Below are 27,126 nucleotides of genomic sequence, written 5' to 3'. Positions count from 1 at the left end.
GTCTCGGAGGTGTCAAAGCCTCCAGAGGAAACACTTTCTGTAACAGCTTTTATCAAACACTGCGGACTTGGTACGAGAAAAATAATAGAAACAAAACTCAAACCAAATCTTAAAAAAAAAAAAAAAAAAGGTTAATTAAAAAAAGAAAACAAACCAAACAAAACTTTCGGCAAAAAGAAATAAAATTTAATGGTTTATGTTCAAAGTGAAACTACCAAAACAAAAGAAAGGAAGAAAAGAAAGCAAATCAAAAAATGAGATAATTAACAAAAGGCCATTCATTTCTCTTCAAACTTGAGATGAGCACTGGCTAAAACAAGTTGGTAACAGATAAGTAAACTTTGCCGTTAGAACAAAAACAAAAAAACAAAATGGCAGAGACAGTGATGTTTCTCTCTGTCAGATATACCATAGTACCTTTTCAACACAAACTTCAACATAAGGTATACATCTACCTTAAACTGGTTTGTCTGCAGTAAAAGGATCAAATCTCTCCCTGCCTTTGGTCCATCTTATTCTCATACTCATCGACTTGAGTTCATATTCAACAGGTTTCTCCTGAAATACAACTTATATTAAAAAGACACTTTACACGGGGATGACAGAAACATTTCCCTCCAGAGTTAGTCGTGTTTTAAAATGGTTGGAGGATGAGCGAGAGTCCTGGATTAACATCAAAAAGACTGATATTCAAAGTAACCGAAAGCAGATAAGTTAAAAGTGCTTTGCTCTTGGATTGACTCGAGACGGTGAGCAGTGCTGTCGGTCTGAGTCTCCACTGGATGATCGTTTAAGGCTTCTAGCTCTACTTATGACGAGGATCCAGAACAGAGCACTGCTTTTCCAAAACAACCACTGGCAAGAAAATGTCCGTCACAATTTTTTTTTTCATCCACAAACATGTCGACACTTTGAGAACAATTTGTGCGACCTTCCTTATTTTTTTGTGTGCAGTGCTCAGAACCATTAGCCGGCCTCCTTTATCTAGTCCCCACAGTTAAACATGCAACAGATACGGACAGTATTTTTAGATAATTTTCAAAAAGTTATCCGGGGGAATCATGGGATTTGACCCTCTCCACCCCCCCACTAAACATTAAAACTACTGAGTGTCTCTCAAGCCTCTAGCATGAGTATAAAAAGATGAGAAACAAAAAGCCTCAACACTCTTTTAGACAAGTACAAAGGTGCAGAAGAGTGAACATCTCTGAATACACTAAAAACCAAACAGATGTGCCAGACTTTGAAAATGCGTACTTCTGCTCTCTGCAGGTCTCCTCCATCCCTCCTCTACACCCCATTGTCCCGCTCTCTTTACTTGTGGCCCTTGCTGGTCTTAAAGGACACTTGCAGCATCTTGTCTCCGAGCCGGTAGCCGTTCAGGCTGGCAATGGCCATGGCCGCCTCCTCGTAGTTGGACATGGTGACGAAGCCGAAGCCCTTGCACTTGTTGGTGTTGAAGTCTCGGATCACCTTGACGTTGGTGACGGCGCCGAACGGGCCGAACATCTGCCAGAGGATGCTCTCGTCCGCGTCCTGGCCCAGGTTGTAGATGAAGATGCACCAGCCGGAGTTGGAGTTCCCGGGCACATTGACGTTCCCCACGCCGCTCATGTGATCAACGCCCATCGGAGAAAACCTGGAAACCAGGAGAGTTTAGAGGACTTGTGGATTCAACAATGACTCTGAACTCAAAGAGACTATTTTTTCCTAATAAAAGTGTTTAATTATATAATGACCCGTTTATGCAAACAACATGGCCTCTCCTGCTACATGACAGGACTTGACTGAAGTCTCTGCTCGTGTTAAAGGTCCCCTAATATACTGTTTTTCATCAATACATTATAGGTCTCAGATATATACAGAACCTGTCTCTGATTGGCTGAAACACCAAACAGATCATTGCAGCATTACCCATAATCCCCTCTGTTTCAGCCCCGTTTCCAAAGTGCTGATTCTCTGTCTGTTACTTTAGTGAAAATAAGGAGCCACTCCCCACGCCCCTCTGAGAGATTTGGTTAAAAAGAACTCAATGGTGCTCTAGGACAGGGGTTCCCAAAGTGGGGGTGGCGAGATGATTACAAAATAAAAATGGAAAATAAAAAAAAAAAATTATTAAAAAAAAATAGATTAATTTTTTTTATAATATATTTTTTTAAATTATTAATAATAATAACGTTTGCATAGACATTTTCAGGGGCGTGGGGGCACGCGGGCTGAAAAGTTTGGGAACCCCTGCTCTAGGAGGAGATTCAGGTGATAGGGGGGGTTACCTTGGTTGGTGATTGGCTAATGGTTACACAAGCCAAACAATTGTTATGACATCATAAAATGGCCAAATACTGATCAGCTCATTTTCAGACAGGTTTTTATAGAAATGGATCAGGACAAAAAGAGAGAGAATCTTTGTTCCTGAAACTTTCAGAGTCTCTTTCCACAGAGGGGACACATGTTGATGTAGAAGAGACATGAAGAAGAGGGGACACATGTTGATGCAGAAGAGACAGGAAGAAGAGGGGACACATGTTGATGTAGAAGAGACATGAAGAAGAGGGGACACATGTTGATGTAGAAGAGACACGAGGAAGAGGGGACACATGTTGATGTAGAAGAGACATGAAGATAAGGGACACATGTTGATGTAGAGGAGACATGAAGAATAGGGGACACATGTTGATGCAGAAGAGACATGAAGAAGAGGGGACACATGTTGATGTAGAAGAGACATGAAGAAGAGGGGACACATGTTGATGTAGAAGAGACATGAAGAAGAGGGGACACATGTTGATGTAGGAGAGACATGAAGAAGAGGGGACACATGTTGATGTAGAAGAGACATGAAGAAGAGGGGACACATGTTGATGTAGAAGAGACACGAGGAAGAGGGGACACATGTTGATGTAGAAGAGACATGGAGAAGAGGGGACACATGTTGATGTAAAAGAGACATGAAGAAGAGGATTTTGCATAATAGGTGACCTTTAAGCTATCATCAATTGCTCAGCTCATTAGAGTCTGACATTAATAGAAAAACAGAGCAATGGCAGCCATCATGTACTGAGTGTATGCAAACATTAACAACTTCTCTCACCTGAAGCGCTGCGCCTGGTGGTGCACGGGCCCTCCGAAGCGCCGGGACTGGTTGTGGTAGAGCTGAGAGATGATCTGCGTGTTCTTCACCTGGTTCGGGTTAGCGGCGAACTTCACTGTGATTGGCTCAGCGGCTCCGGGTGGTTTTTGCCCATTCAGAGTTTTGACAGCTTCCTCCGCCTCCGCCCGCTTGTCAAACCGGATGAAAGCCACCCCGCGGGAAGCGCCTGGGAACAGGAGAGCGGGCGGTGACCGTCTATTCTGACCGACAGCCAATCGAGGTGCTTTATGTTACTGAGAAGAGTTGGAAAAGTAAGGAGTTTATTCACCTGTCGTGCCTGTGGCCTGGTCCACCAGCACACGGGAGTTAATGATGTGTCCAAAGCGTGAAAACATGTCCTCCACGTCCTTCTGGGTCATGGCCTTCGGCAGGCCGCTGATGTACAGGTTGGCATCCTTTATGGTGTCAGAGCTGGGCCGTGCGTATGAAACCTAGCAACAGGAAGCAACAATTTCCAGATTAAAACGCTACTGTTACACACGAACAAAAACTAGTGAAGTACGATGATACACAAATCTAATAACATTTAAGCCATTTCTCGGGATTCACAGCAGCAATTATCTGTATTTTTTTTTTTATAAAAATCAACTAATTCAAGGTTTTTTCCAAACTATTCTAGTATAAAATAAAAAACTAAACAATAATCTGTGCAGCGGTTTTAGGTATCTTCACTCTGAGCAAAAAATGAAAAGCAAAACAAAACATTACAGCAACAATTTTTTTTTATTTTTTAAAAGGAATACATTGAATTTGTCAGAAAGTGTCAAATAAAATCAAAACGTATCAGACATGTCGGGTAGGGCAGTAAGTGAGCTGTAAAAGCAGAATCACTTCCTCGCACTGACATGTTCTAGCTAGTTAGCGGACAGCACAGGAGCCACAGGAGTTACATGACATGACATCTTTGGTTTGAGAATTGTAGAACACCTTATTGCACGTTACCTTGATAGTTTTGGACTGTAGCCTTAGTCCGTTCAGTGTACTGATAGCTCTGTCTGCATCACTAGGGTTAAGATAGTTAACAAATCCGTACCCTAAACTGTGGCCTAGAGAAAAAAAAAGGAAAACAATAAAATAAAACAAAAAAACGTTGTATAGTTTTAAAAAAAAGTCTGCAAACAAATAAATATTTAAAAACAAAAACAAATCTTAACATTGCATGGTAGTTTAAACAAACAAAGAGACTGGCTGGAATAAATAAATAAAGCCTATGGTGGTAAAAAACAAAATGAGAAAACTACTTCCCAACGCTAACAGAAAATAAATGTTTTGATTTTTTTTAATATTCAGCGATGCAAACACAGGTACGGTGAAAAAAGAGAGAAATATTCGAAGCAGGAAAAAAACAGCGTAATATACCGTCTGACAAAGGCCTGCGCCATAATGCTTCAATGAACTGGCTATTCTTTATAATATACTCAGATCAATAGAGACAGAGATGTTAAGTTATAAATCAAGGGTTTTTATTATTATTTACAGCAGGGGGGAGGGGAACCTTTTTCCTTTAAATTTGTACAACATCCTCCGAGGGCCGTACAAATGATTGAACTCAACCTCTGCTTAAAAAAACTCAAATCACAGCCCATTCATTTGGCCTTTCTTTCATGCTGTGCAAAGAAAAAGCAACCTCTTAATCCAGATATCTTGCCATGACTCGCGCATGCATGCGTGTGCACGGTGTGGCATTACCACCAAAACAGAACGATATATAACAGAAAGATTTTTTTTTTAAATATTGAAGTTAAAAGCATCAATCTGGTGCACTTTGAGAGCAACATGAGGAGATCTATGGATACATCTCAACACCCATTTGAAACAGAACTGGAAGCAGATTTTTCTTTTTGGATATTTTACAAATCACTCCCCTTTTAAACTCTATTCTTATTATTTTTAACAACTGTTTTGTTACTGTCATATAGTATTTTATACCTGTTTTTCATTTAGTCTCTAATGTCTCATTAATAACTATAATGATCATATCAAGGTGTGCCTTAACCTCACTGAGCTGAGGTTATTTGAGCCTCTCAGGAGAGAGCTCTCTTCCACCTGGTTGTAGAAAAGCTCTTTAAATTCGTTAGCATAGCTAGCTAACCAGATGCTAATAACAACAGATCACCACTGTGCTTACAACTAAAGACACAGCCTCGCAAACACTGCGGCATGTGTACGGCTCCTTATGGGTACTGCAACATTTGAAGAGCTGGAGCGGCGTTCCGGTGCTCTCCGTAAGAACTCTAGTCTAGTCTACACTCCTTTCAGACGAGACATAACCACGTGAAGACACGTTACGCTCGTGTTGTGTTCAAGGAACCTGTCCTTGGCCAGGAAAAACAGGCACTCGCTTGTTTAATTATTTTGCGATCTAGATTTCTTCTTCTTTTTTGAATTGCGAAGTTGTCCGTCAGTCGGCCCCAAAACGAAAACTCTTCGGTTCTCCACGAATTACACAAGTCACCCAAAGCAGTGTTAAAAAAGCGGGAGGCGCCGAAAAGCGACTAATTTGCATCACTGAATATTAAATATTACATAATAAAAAGCCAGGAGTCAGAAATCAGGCGTTTGGTGGATATCCTGCCAATAAATTGAGTCATGGGCCAATACTTTCCTTTAAGTGATAACGCTGAACCACCACTGCCATATTGAGAGGTTGTAACCATATCTATTTCCTTTTTTTTTTTTTTTACGGAAACTTGAGGTTAAGCGTCCCTCTGGTCTGTCACAGGTCTTATCACTTCAGAGAGTAGCATACCTGCGACTTTGTCTCGAATCAGCTTGGCGGACTCCACCTCTCCGATGCTGCTGAAGAGGCTCCGCAGCTCGTCCTGCGACATGCTCTGAGGCAGGTAGTTCACGATCAGGTTGGTCTTGGAGTCCTTCCCCTCGTCCCCTCCCATGTGCTCTTCGTAACCGTTCGACATGTCAAACGCCTCCTGCAGATCAGCCAGGTGGGGCGCAAAAAAAACAGAACGAGGTAAGTACACAGGGTACGCAGAACTAGAGCTAAAACCATTAGCCGGGAATTACTCAATGGTAAAACCAGTAAAACAAATTGTCAAACTTTCACAGAACCCTGCTTTTAAACTGAGACGTACAGCAATCGTAATACATCTTTGCATTCTTTGTTGGTGGTGAAATAAAAACACATTTCTCTTTGTTCTTTCCTTTAAATACTTCACTTGCACTAGAGTATTTTATAAAAACCTTCATTAGTTTAGTTTGCCAAATCCTCATGGTTCTTCTGAGTGTTCCAGATTCAAAAGCATTTTTTAGATGCGTTATAAAAACGTGTGTGTTATACAATTAGCAAACTTGTTTGAAGCATACGCTGTGCACAGGATGTGTGTGTAACGCTAGCAAGTGCGGTTGAGAGGGAGAGAGTATAAAGTCAGCAGTACGTTACAGCTGCAGTGTGTGCATCTCCCCGCTGTGACCAACTTGTCCAAAGCATTTTTGCGGTGGAAAACCTTGGATGCCGTGTAATTAAAGTTTTTAAACGCAGGAGAAAACCTAGGGTTGAAGCTTTAAAGGCCACACAATGGTAACTAACGATATTACAAAGGCATGTGACAGGATCTCAGCTGCAAGTCTGCGGTTAACACTAAGCCTCCTTGAAGTTTAAACAAGGGAATACTGTGCATATGTTTTACATTTGAAAGCTTACTTTTTAACCCCAGATGATCTCAGTCACATGTCAGTCTGCAGTCTAGTCTGATTACATGACTTCATAATACTTTTGAAAAGTTGCTTCTGCTGTCGGTTCTGCGGACACATTTGCTGGGATCTGAAATGGAATCGGGCCTGAAAAGGAAGCCCAGCTATCGGTCAACCTGACAGAGGTCCATTCATGCAGGAGAAGGGCTGCGATTGTGTATTCTGGTGGGTTAGACACACCAGGCGGGAGGATGAATGAGAGTCCTGTAATAAACCAGTAAACATGGGCAAAGCTGGTGGGAGCTGGCCTGCCATTTCTCTTAATGTTATCTCATTTCAATGATCAGTCATTAGTTTCAGCAAACTAAAAAGAGATCACAGTTGACAGTCGAAACAGGACAGGACACAGTCCATGTTTCAGTGGGATGTGAAACGTTCACTGTTCTTTCCCTAAGCTAAATACTCGTAAAACCTTAAATGATTTGATTATTGAAAACGAATATCATACTAATGTATATTGATCAATGTAAAAAAAAACGTGGGATAACAGTGTTGGTCATATTGTCCAGTCCTAATGTCACATACTGCAGTGTATACTCACTTTCATGTACTTTATGTGTCCTCTACGAACTGCCATGAAGACACTTCACTGCTCCAGAGGCTAAAGACAAAATCAAACAACTCGATCAACGTGGAAGTGAGCAAAGTTGACGTTCTAAAATCACAACATTAAGTTGTACAAGGTTGTCAACTCTTGAGGGAGGGATTTACTGATTAATTAAAACGAGTAACAGTACTGCATGCTTACATCGTTTCCTGGGTGTTGCGAAGTGTACATGGAAGACACTTTTGTATTTGATGTACAACTAACTGTATCAAAACAATGTGTTAGATCTGTCCGCTCACATTGCAAAAGCAGGGTACATCCGCCTCTGTATTTGCTGTGTCCATTGGACCAGTTTTAGGACTGTAATGCATTACCACAGTGTGTGATCATGGTGAACATAAAGGATGGGGACTTTACAAACTCTGATAATTGTGGAGAAAAGCCGACATGTTTGGATCTGCACAATTAGAGCTCATTTTAAGGACAATACAAAAGTAAATATAATTGGTCTCCAATAAATCAACCATACTGATTGTATTAAGTCACTGGCCAGGCCGAATGGAAAATAGGTTTGCAAGCATTTGTGTTTCACATCCAGGGAAAGAGGCGTGTCAGGTTGAAGATGTAGTATGAGGGTTTGGATGTCAAATATTCTGCTAAGTATAGTGGAAATATCAGCTAATGTTTCACAATTTGACCTGCTTTTTTTTTTTGAATGAACAATCTTACTCGAGCATGACGTTATGTAACCTGAGCATGGGCAGCAGCTGGAGCTGTCAGAAAACCGGATAATATTTCTCCATTGCTGCAAACAGGCGACATTTCCTTCACGTGAACGTCACAGCTTTGGCCATAATAACGACTGACACTACAAATACCAACCACGTGGCTTACGGATGTCTTCTGCATGCACAGAACACTTTTTGCTCGTGCATTTCTTATTATTTGTTACAGCTGAAGGGTCTTCAACTCGGAAACGTGCAGAGGCCTGATTAGCATTAGCAAGCTAACCAGCTGCACGCTCACTCCCTCTTCTGAGAAACATGTGTCCACTCAGGTTCGACAACAATACGAAACAATGTTATAATTTTACTAAATATATAGGAACCAGATAGCCTTAATGGGAGGTAAAGTGTATGTTTGTCGTGGCTGTGTCTAGCCGGTAAGCTAACGTAAAGCACCGTGGCACTATTTTGGAGAACGCGGATGAATGCGCGTGTGTCCCCGCGCTTAAACCCCAGCGGCCTGCTGCTAACAGGCCACGGAGGCTAACATTAGCTTAGCATTGGCCCTCAGAGCTGCATGCCACTCATTGGCATTTGACTCACAAAAACACAGCAAAATATAAAAAATACAGGTGCAAAACATGTATCAAGATTTTAGCATTACCAGCTTTTGGGGGTAATGTTGTTGTGTCTGCTTCTTTCTTCTATTTAGTCCTTTTCTTTGCGACGTTCACTTCTCTCCAAGTCAATAGTGGAGAAGAAGAAACGGAGGAAGAAACAGCAGCTACGTTACAAAGCCCACCACGCCCACTCACGTCCCGCCACGCCCCTGCAGAAGAAGCGTGGTCAACAACATCCATACTGTCAACATCAATCAACATTCAAGATTTAAGGCTTTATTGTCATGTGCACAGAAGCTACAGTGTAGATATGGCAATGAGAAACTTAAGTCCCAGGCTCCTCCAACAATGCAACATGAATATATATAGGAGATAAAACAAATACAACACAATAGTCCAAGAAATAACAGAATAGAAATAAAATAGTGAAAGAGATTGTTGTAAGATGTGCAAGTAAATACAACTAAAATAGAAATAGTGCAAGAAGAGTCTGTATACACATAAATGGAATATGATATATTGAAAAATAAGTAGCACGATGTAAACAGATTCATGTTTATGGAGGCACTTTACAGAGCTAAATGAACAGTGGCTTATGTTGTGATAACAACACAACAAACAGGATAGTACAATTAAAAATACTATTATATAAGTAACTCTTAATCACAACAACAAGGTAAAACGTTGAGATAGGATTGTTATATTGTTGTAATAAGAAAAAATACACCGTTCATGGTTGTATTAGTATTGTCTTATTGATTCTCGTAATTATCCTGCACAATAATCAAAACTCACCTTAACTTTTTCTTTTGTTCTGTTTTTTTTAATACATTTTGTAGTTCATGTTCAAAATGTATGTATATGTATAGATATATATATATATGGAAAAAGCTTTGGCAATACTGTACGTCATTATGGCCATGCCAATAAAGCTTTTTTAAATGATAGGATGCATATTTTCTTTTTAGTGCAAAACAAAACAAATCTATTAATCTTAAATAAGATCATTTAAATTAAAAGGCTTCACTTGCAAAATAAAAAGGTCAATTTAGGTTACGAGTCCCACCAAAACAGTGATATTAAATGTATTTCTTTCTTTCCGTCCCACTGACTCTGGATATCTACAGCAGGCATTTAACAATGTTTTGCAACAGACTTAGTATAACATGAACTTTTAATAAAATAGACTAACTTCAATGTATTCTTTACTGTAAAGACGAGTATGTATCTTAGGTTATGTTCGCACCACCAGACACCAAAGCAAATTCCTTGTATGTCTAAACGTACCTGGCAATAAACTTGATTCTGATTCTGATGTTTAAAGTGGACCTATCATGCTATATTTGAATAATATAGTGTAGGACCATACCTATATAAGGCATATTTATACTTTTTATTTTTCAAAATACCAAACATATCAAGCATTTTAGCCATTCCTCATTTCGCTCAATGTAACACCGTCTTTGCATGGGCCGATTCTGTGAGAACAGCACCATCTACAGGCCTGGCATATGTACTACAGCGTCTCCAACGCTTTGGAACGGCAATGTCCGTGGCTGTCTCCTCCTGATTGGTGGAGTTGGCCCAATAGCAGTAGCGCCACTTCTGTGACATCATAAAAGTGTTCAAATCTGGATCAGTCTGTATCAGATCCGCTGCAGCCCCTTTTTAAGAGATTTGGGTATAGAGGAAAATAGAGAGGGTTGTGTTTTCTGACACTTGGTGAGTTCCCTGGAACACCGGGGACACATGTTCATGTAGAAAAGACGTACAAAAGTGCATTTTGCATGATCGGTCACCTTTAAGGCAAGTCTGTTGTTATTTGTTTTTTTCAAACTAAGGTAAACAGACTTGTAAAGCTCATATTATATAAATCATGTTCAACCAATACTTTTAGGTGATTTCTGTCGTCATCACACTCATCAATCATGAGCAAATGTCTTGCCATGGAGGAGTTACAATTTAAATGTTTCTTTAAATATTGGATTTAATGAGCAAGACAAAAAATGATGTGAAAATATTTATTGAGACACTCAGATTTTAGAGAACAGCGTGCAGAACAAGAAGAGAAATGTGTGTCAAACAAATATTAGTATTCAGATAATAAAGTGCAAGTGTGATCAACAGCACTGTTCAAGCTAACATAAGGTTCAGTTGATTTTCTCTTTAGAAATTAATCATGGCAATTAAAAACAGCAGCAGTCAAAAAGGGCTTAAACACCAACAATCATGAACCGTGGAAACAATTAAATGTTGCTTTCTTATCGGATCCATTATTTCATTTATCATCATTCGTTCAACAAAGCTATACCGGAGTGTTTGAAAAGAATTCAGGCACAGGCAACAAGGGTTCTGTCCTGAGCTAAAGTCATCTTTTTGGTTTCAGAAATATCCGACTTCATTACACAATAAATGCATTACTTTTATGTCACACGTAGTGGAGTAAAGCTGTGATAAGTTGTGTAGCAGAGGAGAGCTCATGCTACTGCAGCTCAGGACAAATCCTTCACAATCACCATCCACAATAATTGGATGAGCATTCAAACACTAGACTTTTGTGCAAAGTACAAAGCAGTCCCATCTGTATCGGTGACTTTAGTTTTTGCCTAGTATTCTATATTCCATGACGGTTTGGTCAGTCTGAGTCATCAGCTGTGCCATCGTCAGAAACAACACAACCTGCATGATAGGAGGAAAGAACACATGTTGATGCTCAGGTTAACAGCCAACTCAAACAATGCTCAACGATTCACTTCTTAAACCCAGCGGACACATTTTTGTCAATGGAATATTTAAATGCAACAGTAGAAGAACTGCAGTCAACTTCGGCTATGAAAACTGTGATGTCGATTTGTCAGAGACACAACCAGAACATATTTGTCACGTTCATGAATAGTGAAAATAATCATTAGTTGTAGCCATGGCTCAGTATATGCTGTAAATGCTCGCAAACAACTGTATAAGGCAGGGGTGTCAAACTCAATTTCATCGCGGGCCACATTGGCATTATGGTTGCACTCAAAGGGCCGGTTGTAACTATATAACTATATAATATATATATATAAAATAATGTACTATATTACACTATTGACTCTGAATTGGGTTATTATCGGATTGGGTAATAACTAACTAAGTTTGAAAGCAGAAGTCCAGGGCAAATAATTGTCTCTTCAGTGCGCATGTCACAAAACGAGATGCATTGTGGGACAGGTAGTTTATGGGCAACATGCCTCTGTAAAGTGGCATGTAACCGTATAATAAAAGTATTATATTCTTTGAAAGCTCTTGCGGGCCACATTAAATGAAGTCGCGGGCCGGATTTGGCCCCCGGGCCTTGAGTTTGACACCCCTGGATAAGGCATGTTAATGTTGTTGGCGACTGTGGCTGTGAGGGAGTGCGGTCGTCTTTGAACCAGAAGGTTGTTGGTGAATCCTTGGGCAAGATACTGAACCCTCAGTTGCTCCTGGTGACCGACAGTGTGTGAGAGTGTGTGAGTGTTAGCTTCCCTAAAGCAAGAGCATGAATGAGGTGCGAATGGGTGAATGACTCGTAGTATATAAAGCGCTTTGAGGGTCGAAAAGACCGCTTTAATAAGTACAGTATATTTACCATAATGCTGTGTGATGTTTTTCAATCAGTGCATCCAATATTAAGCATAGTCACAATAAATAGGCGGAAAAAGGTAATGCAGTCTTTCTCACCTCCACGAAAAAAACAATCGGGGAGCCCCAGATGATAAATCTCAGCACAAACTGTAAACTCTTCTCTAGCTTCACCTGGCAGCCCTGAAAGAGATACACATTTGAAAAGAGTGTTCAGACATTCCTGCTGGATTTCTCGGATGTTTTCTGAGTTAATACCTGTGTGTATAGCTGCCACGGTTGGTCCACAGCGCCTTTGCAGGAGAGGAAAGTAGAGTTACAACAGCTGTGAGGAACCAAGAGTCCTCCGGTGCTGTTAAACCAGGGGGTTTCCAGCCAGTCCCTGAAGTCATGCACTCCACAGCACTGCAACTAATGGGAATCAGTCAACAAAACACCCCATCACTTCCAAAATAGGTCTTCTAAACTGGAGTTATTGTGATGTGTTTAGTTTGGAAAAAACATTTGTGATAGATCAGTTTTTGGAAAGGAATTGAGATCGAGCAAATGAGGAGCAACTGTCATGGATGACTGGAGTTGAAGACGTATGTCAATCAAGACAAATCCTCCCAACCGTACGCCTTTTAACACGGAATATTAATTTTAATGAAAAATAACAACACATTACCAAATTGCCATGAAGGTAAGTTGGGTTATTCGTACGATAAATATACAAGCTTCTTCTTTGGATGATTTAAAAAGTAGATCAGTGGAGTGATACATCAATATTACACATTGTACACATGCTTGGGGTATTAGATGCTCACATGTAGCAGCTAACATGAGTCTGACTGAACACACCTCTGCTTGTGTAGCATCCACAGCCTGAGAGTCAGGGTCACGGCCGGTGTAGTTATGAAACACTCCACTGAGAGGAGTTAACTCTGACTCCAGCTAAACAAAAACAACAGAAGAAAACATAAACATGAATTTAGCCAGAATGATCTGCAGTGTCATGAGAGAACAGCTGTTCAGTGCACATTGTGTAACTTTTATACCTTTGTAGTGTGAAAGAAAGCCAACGCTGAAGCCGTACTTTCCAGACAAAAGACCAACACTAGCAGATAAACAAACTGGAGAAAAACTTTATTAGGTACAGTTGGAACACCGACTCACTCACTCACTCACTCACTCACTCACTCACTCACTCACTCACTCACTCACTCACTCACTCACTCACTCACTCACTCACTCACTCACTCACTCACTCACTCACTCACTCACTCACTCACTCACTCACTCACTCACTCACTCTCACACACACACACACACACACACACACACACACACACACACACACACACACACACACACACACACACACACACACACACACACACACACACACACACACACACACACACACACACACACACACACACACACACACACACACACACACACACCTACCAGTCCCTGCAGAAAGGTGGAATCTCTGATCTCTATGCTCAGACAGGAGCCGAGGCCCCCGCAGGCGAGTATCAACACAGCGCTGGCAAGAGCGAGGAAAGCGGGCAGGGGGAAGTAGCTTTGAGAGAGAAATACGCTGCTCTGCTTGTACTTCATCAGCAGGTAGACCCCGCTCATGCCCACCACCAACCCCACCACCTGGTGAAGGAACAGAGACAATATTTCTACATACATTTGCTCTATATCAACACCTGTACGCTCTCAAAGGATAAAGAGAAATTAGATTTGTATACAAAGTATGTATGTGTACTTGGCCATTAAAGCTGATTATAAATGTAATGGAATATTTATAGTCTCTTAAAACATCTAGTTCTGCATGATACTTTAACCAAAAGGAAAGCAAAACAGAAAGAGGGAAATTGTAAAACAAAACTCTACTTGAAAATAACTAATTTAACAAAAACACAATTAGTCACAGTTAGTCAGCACATTATTGAATTATTACAATATGACTGAGTAACATGTCAAGAAGGAAATGAAAACAATATGGAAATGATAAAAACAGAAAACCTAAACATAGCCGAAAATAAACTTCCAGTTATGTAATGGAATAGTAGCCTAACGTAGTTTATACAAAATAGGTGTTTAAGGTCAAATGAAAATAAATGAGTACATACACACTCCTACTTATTTCCTGTAAACAAACACACACACACGCGCGCGCACGCACACTGTTGTATCATGTGACATGTGAGTCTTATTTAAACACAGAGGAGACTTCTCTTTGCTTTATCCCAAAAAGACGAACATCACTTCAGCAATAATTGCGTCAAGCTGATGTGATAATTGGCAATATGTATCGACAGGAAACGCAAACGAGTCTTACATACCCAGAGAAGTTGGCACGTCAGCTGGAGTATTGTTTTTAACGCGTTTTTTCTCTGATCGCTCATTTTCAGACTTTTAAGGAGAGAAGTGACTGCGCATTATCCGACACAACATGCAACAGATGCGGGAACAGTCATGACTCATGAAGAGGGGGAGGGTTGTGTGCACGTGATTTTCTTGTTTCAAAGATCAACTTCCCCAAAGAACGATTTAATACGACAGCTCTGCTTTTTTTTTTATTTCCTGCTACTTAGTAAATCTACTCCGCGGTTACATTAATTGTTCTTAAATGTGCAATTCTGCTTAATGAGTTGTGTTTAGTAGGCTACTGTATGCGCGGTTTGCACGTCCTGCTTTTAGGCAAGCTTTTGGATGCATGCAAAAGAGTGGTTATTTACAAGGGTGTTGCTACTTTTGATCAGCCCTGCCCTCTTGTGGATTTAAGCGAAATAACTACCAAAAGAGAGATGGCCACAAGAACATGGCCTTTAATCACAGATCTTGTACTTGAGTAAAAGTAATAGTACCAGAGTGTAGGAATACTCTGTTACAGTAAAAGTCCCGAATTCAAAATGTCACTCAAGTAAAAGTACAAAAGTATTAGCAACAAAATATAGTTAATGTACCAAAGTAAAAGTAGTCATTGTGCAGATTGGTCCATTTCAGAATAATATATATGATACGTTTTATAATGATTGATCATCAAAGTGTTCTCAAAGCTGGTAAAGGTGCAGCTAGTTTGAATGACTTTGTATACTGCAGGGTAGCTTGTGGATTTACTTCAGGTGGAACTAAAGTCTGATTTAAGAGTTAATCAATAATCCAAATCTGTGAGGTAACTAAAGGTATTAAATACACATAGTGGAGTAAAAGTACACCATATACCTCTGAATTGTAGTGGAGTAGAAGTAAAACGTAGCAAATAATGGAAATACTCAAGTGAAGTTCACGTATCTCAAAAGTGTACTTAAATGCAGTACTTAAGTAAATGTACTAAGTTAATTCCCACCTCTGCCTTTAATATTGAAAGTATTACATTCAACGTACCTATAGGTCTATACGTTTCTAGTAGTTAATGTTATTTTTAAATGATAATTTAACTGGTCATGCCAATTTAACTACTTTGTTTTTTGATCTATTATTTTATAATCATGTGTGAGGTCAAACATATATACATTATGTATAATATAGTGGATCTGGAAGCAATACTTTTGTACAGTGCTTTTCAAAAGGATCCATAACAATACACATCATTGGGAGTTTCATTATGCAATTTAAATTCAATTAGATTTTAGAAGTCTTAGGTTTATAACCAGAAAACATGCTTTGTGCTGATTGTTTTAGTGTCAGTGTGTTTTAGTGCTTAGTTCCTGTCAGCTCTGAGTTCAGTGGGCTGTGTCAGTCTCTTCCTCTTCAGCAGCTGCAGGTCGTTCCTGCTGGAACAGCTCAGAGTCTCTGCAGTCTGACTGAGGGAGGTTTTTGTACGACGACAAATCACTGTGTGAACAGATTAACACTGTTTATGTAGTGGAAACTCTGACAGTAATAAACTGCTGCATCTTCAGCCTTCAGTCCAGTGATGGTCATAGAGAAGTCAGAGCCGCTTCCACTGCCACTAAACCGAGGTTCTGTTCCTGATACACGTGTGCTCGCAAGTTTTATCAGGAGCTTTGGAGGCTGTCCAGATTTCTGTTGATACCAGGACAAACAATCATGACTACCACTGCAGTAGGGATGAACATCAGGGCTGGTTTTACAGGTGAGAGTGACGGTGGATCCTGGAGCAGACGTCTCGACTGCAGGCTGAGTCACAGTCACCTGACCGCTGCATCCTGCACACAAAAACAGATGATTGATTTCTCAGCAGAAAGAAAGGAGAGGAAAGGCAGCACATGATGTTTGAAATGTTGCTGAGTGAATGAACCTGTGAAACAGCAGCAGGCCAGCGTCCAGATGAGGATGGTGATGAGAGTCATGGTGCTTTCTGCTGACTGACAGATGTGAGTCCTGCAGTGTTGAACTCACAGGACTATAAACCTTCTCAGTTCACTGGAGGATCAGCTGACCATGCAAAGCCTCCTCTCTATGGAAATGATGTCTCTGCTCTCAGCACACTGAAGGCAACGTGGGACACGAAACCAGGAGGAACACTGTCTGGATTTACACCGTCTATCATCTGAATGGAAGAACAGATTTATATCAGGAGTGGAGATGAGGATTTGAGTTTGTGTCCACTGTGGTTGGTATGATATGTCTGTTTGTCTGACATTAACATACATACAGAGATTCACTGTAGATAAATAACATGTTTCAGTTCTGTTTCAAATACATTTGTTCATAACTATTATTTCAAAGCCTCATGTTCATTTAACCGTGTAGAAACTAATTTAAAACTGACAAAGTTAGTTGTGTAGCAGACTGTAATGGTTTCTCTGCCAGGTGTAGAAAAGTGATGAAAAATGACATAAATCATCTTAATTCTTCCAGATATGTAATCCATATCTTTAGAAAAGCTTTGTTGATTTAAAAACTGTATATGTGTCTCTGTTATCAGTGAGATCAGGGAGCTTTCTCAGCGATACATGCTTGTTGACAGAGCAGGAGGTTTTTGTACGGCCACTCAATGAGTTTGTATCACTGTGGTACACTTTTGGTGGAGGAACCAAACTCATCGTTGACTGTAAGTACCAGAGATTTGTATTTTATACAACTTTTAGCAAATATATAACTTTCATTAATTATTAAATGAGACTCAACTTCACATTTTTTTAGATTCCATTTTTATATTTTTGTATTAAGCTCCTCTTGTAATCTGAAAGGAACCTTTGCAGATTTCTATTTTAATTGTTCGTTTTGTACAAATACATTTTTAAAGCAAATAACTTGTTTATTTTCTATATTATATTTTATTATCATAACAACTTTATACTAAATGTTTTTATTTATTAAGATTTGTTAAAGCGTGACGTCTCCGCCACATTCAGTTTTACATTTGTAGTTCACAATATTGTATTTATTTACATTATTTATCTGTTGTTTATTAAAATATCAACTATTTTGTTGAATTCAAGTTAAATATGGATTCATTTGAAACGTGTGATTGTATCAGTTAATGCAGCTTGTCGTCGTGTTCACGGTTCATTGATTTGACATGCAGTGAAAAGGAAGTGAAAGAGACAGATGATAAATGTTTGAACTGTTTTCACTTGAGACGTTCAGCTCTGTCAGTTTAAAGAACATCATCACACATGTGAAGAGATTCAATCATTATTATCAATGAATCTTTAGCTTGCACACTTTACACAAAGTCAGTCATTCACACTTGAATCATGTGGGGGTCTGATCCTGAGTGATTTATGAGAGTAACAGCAGCACAACTTATTCTGTTTTATTTGATGAAATATAAGGATTCAAGGATTCAAGGCTTTCCTTGTCATGTGTACATAGCTACAGTGCAGATACTTCAATGAGCATCTGAGGTCACAGGCTCCTCCAGCAGAGCAGCACAATACCACAGATACAATAGAGCAAGGAGAGTCTAGATACAAGTCATTGGAATATGATATATTAGATAAATAATGTGTAAGTTGCAAACATATGAATGTTATGGATGTTGTTTTAAAAGAAAACACAAGTTTGTTACTTTTCCTCATCATCATCATCATCATCATCATCATCAGCTTTATTGAAGAGACTCAAGGTCTATTTTTAAAAGACATACAACACTCAAATGTAAATTAAGAAAGGCAGTGATACCAATGTTTCCACAGAGGTGACTGGTATCGTAAAGTACTGACACAAGGATTTGACAGCAGCAAAATGACAACATCAAAAAAGGACCTTATAATCAAGTTTTCTCTCTAATTTCTCCCTTTTCCTCCCCCCTCCCTCTGTGCTCCAGTGGGTGTGCAGCAGCCCACCCTGAGCGTCCTCCCCCCTTCCAGAGAGGAGCTGCAGCAGGGCAGTGCCACCGTGGTGTGTCTGGCCACCGGGGGCTTCCCCTCCGCCTGGAGGCTGGGCTGGAAGCTGGGGGGCAGCAGCAGCTCCTCAGGGGCGTCCCACAGCCCGGAGGTCCTGGGGAGCGACGGCCGCTACAGCTGGAGCAGCACCCTGAGCCTCTCTGCAGATCGCTGGAGGGGGGCGGGCTCAGTGAGCTGTGAGGCCAGTCTGAGTGGACAGAGCCCTGTCACTCAAAGCCTGGACCCTGCCCGCTGCTCGGAGTAGAGCATCACTTCCTGTCTGGAGAGGAAGCAGCTTCTTTGGTAGAGATCTTCATGAAGACACACATCTCCTCTGCTCACATGTTGCTGCTGTCTCTGCTCAGTTTTTAGTGTTGCTCTCTAATCCTCACTTCCTGCATATTCTCCTGTTTGTTCATCAGCTCACAATTCAACTGGATTTCATTTGTTTCACTCCAACAGAAACTCATCATTCATCTCAAATGTGGCGTGAGCTTTAAACCATCATTAAATAAAAATGTTGATTAAAATGAGACACTGTCTTTGTATTTCTTTAATTCATATGTTCATTGTCAGAAAGATGTATTAATACCTTCAGTATGAAACCTTGTATTATATTAATATAATTTATGACTGGGACAGTTTTTATTTTGTATTATTTTATTCTGCTAAATTCATACAAACAAAGATGAACACAATTAGTAGAAGCGGGAGGGCTGAAGCATAGCTTACGGGAAGTAGCCCTCCTGTGAATCATCCTAATATAACATTGGCATTATTGCGTCAAAAACGTATAGAAATGAAGGAGTACAAAGAAATAAAGAAAACGAAAGAAAACTGGAGAAAAAATTAATAAAAGTTAGGGTAAGAACAAAATTAATCATATATAGGTATATATAAGAAAAACTAGAGGGTGATTTTCTGCACATGTCAATAGCAGTTTCAACTTCCATTTTTGAAAATGAAAATACTATATAAATATATACATATGTACACATGTACTTGGCAAATGAATAATGATAATAATAATATATGCATATAAACATTATGAACACTTATTTTCAAGTGACTTTTTTTACATTCATATGTTCACACATACACAAAATATACACATGTTCAAGTGTATACGTACACACATGCACTCATATACACCAATACAAATATTGCAAGGCAATTTCCAGGGCTGAAATAATAACTCAACCCCATAACGATGAAAAGAAATAAGAAGGACAAAATAAATGTAAAGTAATGTAGACCATATTAAATAAATACACAAACTGAGAAGGTATTAGTTCTAAAAAATAAAAAATAATAATAAAGAAAAAAAGAATTCCGGGAATACCCAATATTTGTTAGCTGGAGAAATCTGCAAATATAATTTTTTTTTATTACGTTTTGAATTGTTGATGACAAGTGATACTTGAAAGGTCTGGGTGAAGTCCATTGCACGTTCTAACTCCGTTTATGGATCAGCTGTGATTTGATGGTTGTTCTACAGGGCTTGCTACACAACCAGTCAGGATGCCTAGCTGGGTATTTCCTGACTGTGGTTTGGAACTGCTTTTGAATGTTAGTAGGCATTTTGTTACGGAAAATGTTGTGCATAATCAGTACTGTTTTAAGCTTTACTAAGTCAACACATTTTAATAGATTGAGTTTTTTAAATACTCAATCTATTAAAATACACAGTGGTGTGTAAACAACAACATTGCGTGTTTACAGTACTTCAAATGATTTAAATTGTGTTGCATATGTTTGGACTGCGGTAATATCATTAATTGTTTTGTACAGCCATTCATAAAGTTACTGTTAAATATATGTTGATATCAGTGGCTATAGTTCAACAAGAATCTAACTTTCCCAGCTCACTCATAAAGAGACTGAATTGAATGACATAAATATAGTTTAAACAGGGTGTTGAAGAGTGTCTGTGAGTGTGTTTCAGCTTTATCTGGATTCATGGTGGTTCTGCTTGATGACTCTTGTGTTCACTGGACCAGTTCTCCTCCTCTCAGTCTCTTCACCTCTGCAGCTGCAGCAGGACGCTTCACTTCAGACTGAAGGAGGTTTTTGTACGGCTCTAAATCACTGTGTGAACACGCCACTACCATGATCACCCAGACAATAGTAATCTCCTGCATCAACATCCTTAATGTTACTGATGGTTAAAGTGTACTGAGTACCAGATCTAGTACCACTGAATCTAGGCTCAGTTCCAGAGAACAGAGTTGATGATGAGTATATAAGAAGTTTAGGAGCCTGTCCAGGTTTCTGAAGATACCAACTGAGATCAGCACCAATATCTGAGCTCCCTGTAGCGCTGATGGTCACAGTCCCTCCAGGACTAACAGTCTTGGATGTGTCAGTCTGAGTCAGGAACTTGTTGGCAGAAGACTCTGAAATGAGAAGTGAAATGTTAGATAACCAACAACATGGAGCAGCAGTTTAAATGATAACAGAAAGAGTTAAAGACAAAGCACATTGGATGCAAACATGAAAAGGAAAGACAAACATTGAACCACACATACATTACTCCTATCATTTCAGATGATACATTTTCAAAGTATCTCACCCTGACACAGAAAGCCCAACATGACAAGCAGAGTTACTGACAACATGATCTCCAGTTTTCAGGATGAGTGCAGGAACACGGTTCAGACTCTACGTGACACAAGACCTTAAAGCTGTGAGGAGCAGTGAAGCATTACAATCATGCAAATGACATTTCACACGTCACACAGATACCTGTCCTTAACACTTAAGGGGGCCACATAGAGAAACACATACAAAGGGCTGGGCCACTCACTAGAGGTGAGGTATTTTGTCTCATAAATTAAGTTATAAGTTAAATCAATCAAATGTAGGTAAATCATGCTTGTTACCTGAATATGATTTAAGAAGAAAAGCTCACAGCTCTCCATAGAGTTTCATTTATTTTGTTATAAAAAGTGTTGGCAGCTAATTCCTTAAACAGAAGCCTCAGATTGCTTAAGATAAGGGGAAATATGAAGTATATATTTCAAGCTTGTTATGCAAATAAGTTATTGGGCTTTTTTTCTTATCAAGTAAGATTTGTTAGAAATAGTTTTCAACTTAAATGTATTTGAAAAGTGGGCTTATTACCTCATGGATACTACTATGTAATATATGTCAACATATATATTTAAGAAGTATAATATAAGAAAAGCTCAAGTTTCAGGTGTGGGCCATATTCCATTATACTTTTAGAATTTGATGAGGGTCAATTAAAATGTATGAGACACCCCTGATCTATGCATTGTATTGGATTGCCTGGTTAATAAATGTGCAACACAGCACTAGTCACATAGTGTCACACTGTAGACCCTGTTTTACATTAATCTCTCATCAGAGATGACCTTTTTCTCTTAGTGACTATGTATATAATTGAACATCTGGATTAGGAAAGGGGAACATTTGAGTTCCACTTCCCCTCTGACTGGGGCTCATGTAGTTTCTGTACGTTTGTGCCGGTGGTGCGTATCAGAACCTCAGGTCAGGTCACAGCTCAGCACTCTGTACGCTGTTTCATACCAGGGAGTTTCTTGTATGACTACATGAGGCCCACATTAGCTCCCATACAGCAGTCACTTCATGCATCTTCAGCTCTTGGTGGTGGGAGTGACTTTCATTTCAAATCCACTACAGCTCCGAGACAGAGAAATAAAACATAGCTACTGAATGTGAAATATTTGATATGAAGAACAGTTTGAACATTAAACTAAACTAACCCTATTTCTGTAAAGGCTGGTTAATGCACTCTCTGTAGACTCAAATCAGTATCTCACCCTGGATGTAGACTACCAGTACCAGCAGTAAAACCAGCAATAACCTTATTTAAAAACTGGATAATTGTGCATCAAGCCCAACAAATCTCCTCTGAGAGTTGTCTGTGTTACATCTGCATGAAAAACAACAATGCTGCCCTCTTGAGTCGAAACAGGAGTATGTAGAGACATTTGAATCTTTCACATCATGCACTGAATCTGAGATACAGTGACATAAAAGTCCCTTCTTTATCGGAGCAAAGTTCTCTTGTGAGTCTTCATCGCTTTGCAGTCGCCCTGTATAACAATCTAGAGTCTGTCTGGGTCTCTTTGTAGTTGTTTTGCCTCTTTATGAAGTCATTTAGCACTTCTTTGTGGCGTCATGCCTCTTTCTCATCATTTTGCATTTCTTTGTGGACTTGTTGGGTCTATTTTCTCCTCTCTCTTTGCTCATTGTGTCTCTAAGTTGCATCGTGCATCTCTTTCCATGGCTTTATAAAAAATGTATTTAACCTTTATTTAACCAGATGAAAACATTGAGACAAAATCTCATTTACAATGCTGACCTGGCCAAGAAGGCAGCAACGTTACACGTTCTTACACATAACATAGACATTTAAAATACAGAGAACACAACTAAGTAAAGAAAAGACGAACAGCAGTCACTACATTGTGCACATTTGGGACAGTAAGAAAGGTACACTACTTATTACTGCAAGAGCAGCTGGTGGTAAGGACCTCAGACAACTTCAATTTAAAACAGGCTATAGGGACAAGTGCCATCAGTTTGAGGCTTGATTGAAGGTCGTTCCAAGACCAAGGACCAGAATAAAAAAGACTCCTTTTTCCAGCCTCAGTCCACACGGCAGGAACCTGGAACCGTGTCCAGGCACTGGATCTGAGGTTGTAAGAGTCACAAACTGGAGCAAATCTGGCACATATGTACAGTGGAAGCTTTCCTAAAATAGCTTTATACAATAATAAAAACCAATGCTGTATCCTACGCATACTAAGTGAGGACCATCCAGTTAGGCTATACAGTGTGCAAAGATGAGTCCTATAGGGTGCATCTGATATGTATCGCAGTGCAGCATGGTAGAGTCGGTCAAGTTTGGCCAAAACAGTGGGACAGGCAAATCTATAGATTGTATCACCGTAGTCCAGCTGGGACAGGAATAAGCTAGAGAACAACCTTTTACAGGAAGAAGTTGAAAAACAACGTTTAAGTCTGTAAAGGAAGCCAAGAGTGAATTTCAATTTCTTAGTTAGAACTTCAATATGGTGTTTAAAGTTTAGATTTCTGTCCAACTAAAAGCTCAGATATTTGTATGTATCAACAAACTCAACAGAGATGCCAGCAAGGGTGTCAATGGAGAGGCAAGAGGACGCTGACTTGGGAGCAAAAAGCATTGCTTTGGTTTTCTTACCATTCAATAGCAGTTTAGAATCAAGAAGCGCATGCTGCAGCGTGATAAAATCAGATTTTAAATTGGAAACAGCCATATCCAGAGAAGGAGCACATGAGTATAAAATAGTGTCGTCATTATACATAGGGAGATTGTGGCTCAGTGGTTAGTGCGCTGATCTTCGGATCACGGGGGCATGGGGCCACTGGTTTGAATCCTGCTGCGGTCAATATTCCGCTGTGTCCTTGGACAAGACACTTCCCCCTAAATTGTTCATGTAGGGATTGCCCACAGTATTGAATGTATGTAAGTCGCTTTGGAAAAAAAGCTTCTAACAAGTGACATTTAATGTAATAATATGATAGGTAGAAAATTGCATCTGATTACAAATATCGTTTACATATGATAAAAAGAGCAAAGGCCCCAAAATAGAGCCCTGTGGAACTCCCTTTTCCAAGGTGACAGGGTCAAAGACAGTACTACCCAACCTGACGCATTGAGTACGGTCGGTTAGATAACTCTGAAACCAGCAAATGGCGTTATGACCGAAACGAGACACCAACATAACATTAGACAGAAGATGGAAAACCTTCTCAGATAAAATGGAAAGAACCAACACCGGTGGGATTTTGGTGACAGTACAACTGGACAAAGTTAAAGTGGGGTTCGCCAACTCCGGCAGCACCAACACCTGGTCTGCCACATGTGGAAGCCCCTCTTTAGTTTCTCACCTGCTGAGCCCAGAGTAAAATGCTTTTGTGTGCACAAACTAGAGGAGGACAGCAAACACCGGTGTGATTTTGGTGGGAGTACGACCACCATTAACAAAGTTATCGTGGGGGTGCCAAACCAGGCAGATGCACCACCCTCTACACTCTAAGTGATGATGTGACGCTCTCTAGCCCTGAAGAGTCCATCCCATAGACAACCATTATATAATCTACAACGGCCTGAACCTTTACCAAAACGTAATTGTTGATGAGTCAAAAACTCTAAAAGATATCAAAAAGCTGAAAACAAATGTAATAGCTGAATGTTTTGTGACCGTTTCAAAGTTGGAATGAAGTCTGTAGCTGAAAGTATTCTGAAGGAGCAGCATTTTAAACACGGTGTATGTAAAAGAGGATTTGAAGGATACTCCCATGGGGATACATTGTACAAATACAAGTTTAATATGTGGTATATTTTAAAAAGTATAAATGTCAAAACAAGAAAAGTCATAGCACACATGTCCTGAAGGAGCTGAACATTGTAATATTTGAATGGTCTCTGTAGCTGAAAGTATGCTGAAGTAGTTAGACGGTGAAATTTGGTTGAAATAATCAATCAACAACTTTATTAATCCTGCAAGGGGCAATTGGTTGTGAGCAGCTTATGTCATGTACACAGGCAGGAACATGCAGGAAGAAAGCACAATAATAAGATGCGGAAGAATAAAGATTTGAAGAACAATAGTTGAACAGCATTCACACTAATAAGTATGTTGAATAGTAGACTGTGTGTGGCTTCACCAGTCACACAGAGTTACATTATTGCACATCATGTGAACAACACCTTGTTCTTTTTCCTTTCTTAATTCTGAGAGCCATGTTCATGCTCAACTCTGACTGCATTTTACACATGTCTGCACAGCCCTCCACTTTAAATATAATTCACTGTAGTTTGCCATATATTGTCATATATTCATTGTCCTAGTGTTTTAGTGTTTCACTTGTAAGGTCTTTTAAATAAAAATGAGCCGTAAATACTTATTTATATTGTCTTTATATTTTGTACCTACTATGGCAACTTTTTTTCTTAGATTGTTTATGTTCGTACCACCAGACACCAAAGCTAATTCCTTGTATGTGTCAAAGTATCTGGTAATAAACTTGATTCTGATTCTGATGCACGTCTGCTAGTCCTAAAGCCTCTGCTTTGCACTGGTGGTCTCAGGGGGGGTCAGGGGTCAAATCATGTTCAAACTCAACGTCTCTTGGATGTTCCTGCTGTTTTTGGTTTCAATAATGGAACAAAAAAACATTTCAGGAAACTTCAATGAAACTGGTTGTTAGAAAACCTGAAGTTTTGAACTAAGATGTGAATTTGAGGTTAACTAATGGATCAGTTCATTGATTGATGTAAATAAGAGGGTTTTAATCAGCCACAGTTTAACATTTTAAAGACTTCATTAGATTGATCTTTGTCATTTTGAATCAGGATCTTTATAATAATGATTAAATAATAACTCCAGAGAGGCCAGAGATGCTCCTGCTGTGAAGCACACCGAGTGGAGACATGTGGGGAAAAGCTAAAGAGCGTTTGTTGTTTTAATTCGGGGAAGCAGAGATCACAATAAGGTTTGTGTGTAATGCTGCTTTTACATAGAATGTGTTTTGGACTGGGTTTAATCTCATTAACCCATTAACATATGTATATTTAAGAATAAGAAGTGAATAGTGCTGGGTGGGTTCCTGTCAGCTCTGAGTTCAGTGGGCTGTGTCAGTCTCTTCCTCTTCAGCAGCTGCAGGTGGTTCCTGCTGTAACAGCTCAGAGTCTCTGCAGTCTGACTGAGGGAGGTTTTTGTACGACGACAAATCACTGTGTGAACAGATTAACACTGTTTATGTAGTGGAAACTCTGACAGGAATAAACTGCTGCATCTTCAGCCTTCAGTCCAGTGATGGTCATAGAGAAGTCAGAGCCGCTTCCACTGCCACTAAACCGAGGTTCTGTTCCTGATACACGTGTGCTCGTAGATTTTATCAGGAGCTTTGGAGGCTGTCCAGATTTCTGTTGATACCAGAACATACATTGACCACTACTACAACCTCCAACATTTCTGCTGGTTTTACAGGTGAGAGTGACGGTGGATCCTGGAGCAGACGTCTCGACTGCAGGCTGAGTCACAGTCACCTGACCGCTGCATCCTGCACACAAAAACAGATGATTGATTTCTCAGCAGAAAGAAAGGAGAGGAAAGGCAGCACATGATGTTTGAAATGTTGCTGAGTGAATGAACCTGTGAAACAGCAGCAGGCCAGCGTCCAGATGAGGATGGTGATGAGAGTCATGGTGCTTTCTGCTGACTGACAGATGTGAGTCCTGCAGTGTTGAACTCACAGGACTATAAACCTTCTCAGTTCACTGGAGGATCAGCTGACCATGCAAAGCCTCCTCTCTATGGAAATGATGTTTCTGCTCTCAGCACACTGAAGGCAACGTGGGACACGAAACCAGGAGGAACACTGTCTGGATTTACACCGTCTATCATCTGAATGGAAGAACAGATTTATATCAGGA

General features: G+C 39.8%; 2 protein-coding genes and 2 gene segments (V, D, J or C); 1 reads left to right on the top strand and 3 right to left on the bottom strand.

The window, feature by feature from the left end:
- LOC307047308 (Ig kappa chain V region Mem5-like) overlaps nt 1-27,126 on the bottom strand; it is a 161,785-nt gene that overhangs the window by 44,707 nt on the left and 89,952 nt on the right.
- Nucleotides 165-8,886, bottom strand: elavl1a (ELAV like RNA binding protein 1a). 2 transcript variants are annotated; one of them, XM_079694218.1, is made up of 7 exons: nt 8,799-8,886; nt 7,404-7,463; nt 5,901-6,093; nt 4,094-4,197; nt 3,420-3,582; nt 3,092-3,317; nt 165-1,639 (listed from the first exon to the last, which is right to left on the bottom strand). In XM_079694218.1, the coding sequence occupies exons 2-7, from the start codon at nt 7,437-7,439 to the stop codon at nt 1,315-1,317; spliced, it is 1,047 nt and encodes a 348-aa protein (XP_079550344.1). In that variant the 5' UTR covers nt 7,440-7,463; nt 8,799-8,886; the 3' UTR covers nt 165-1,314. The 2 variants fall into 2 exon arrangements, with proteins under 2 accessions (XP_079550344.1, XP_079550345.1); XM_079694219.1 differs by lacking the exons at nt 4,094-4,197; nt 7,404-7,463; nt 8,799-8,886 and having other exon boundaries at nt 5,901-6,039.
- LOC307047317 (immunoglobulin lambda constant 6-like) lies at nt 6,009-19,186 on the top strand. The segment is given in 2 exons: nt 6,009-6,122; nt 18,596-19,186.
- Nucleotides 10,762-15,051, bottom strand: tspan37 (tetraspanin 37). Its single transcript, XM_079694222.1, has 7 exons — nt 14,697-15,051; nt 13,807-14,004; nt 13,395-13,469; nt 13,198-13,290; nt 12,616-12,768; nt 12,457-12,540; nt 10,762-11,433 (listed from the first exon to the last, which is right to left on the bottom strand). The coding sequence occupies exons 1-7, from the start codon at nt 14,757-14,759 to the stop codon at nt 11,350-11,352; spliced, it is 750 nt and encodes a 249-aa protein (XP_079550348.1). The 5' UTR covers nt 14,760-15,051; the 3' UTR covers nt 10,762-11,349.

This window comes from Notothenia rossii (genome assembly GCF_949606895.1).
Source record: "Notothenia rossii genome assembly, chromosome: 7".
Taxonomy (NCBI): Eukaryota; Metazoa; Chordata; class Actinopteri; order Perciformes; family Nototheniidae; genus Notothenia; species Notothenia rossii.
Note: the sequence above shows the minus strand (reverse complement) of the source record. Positions and strands in the feature narration are given on the sequence as shown.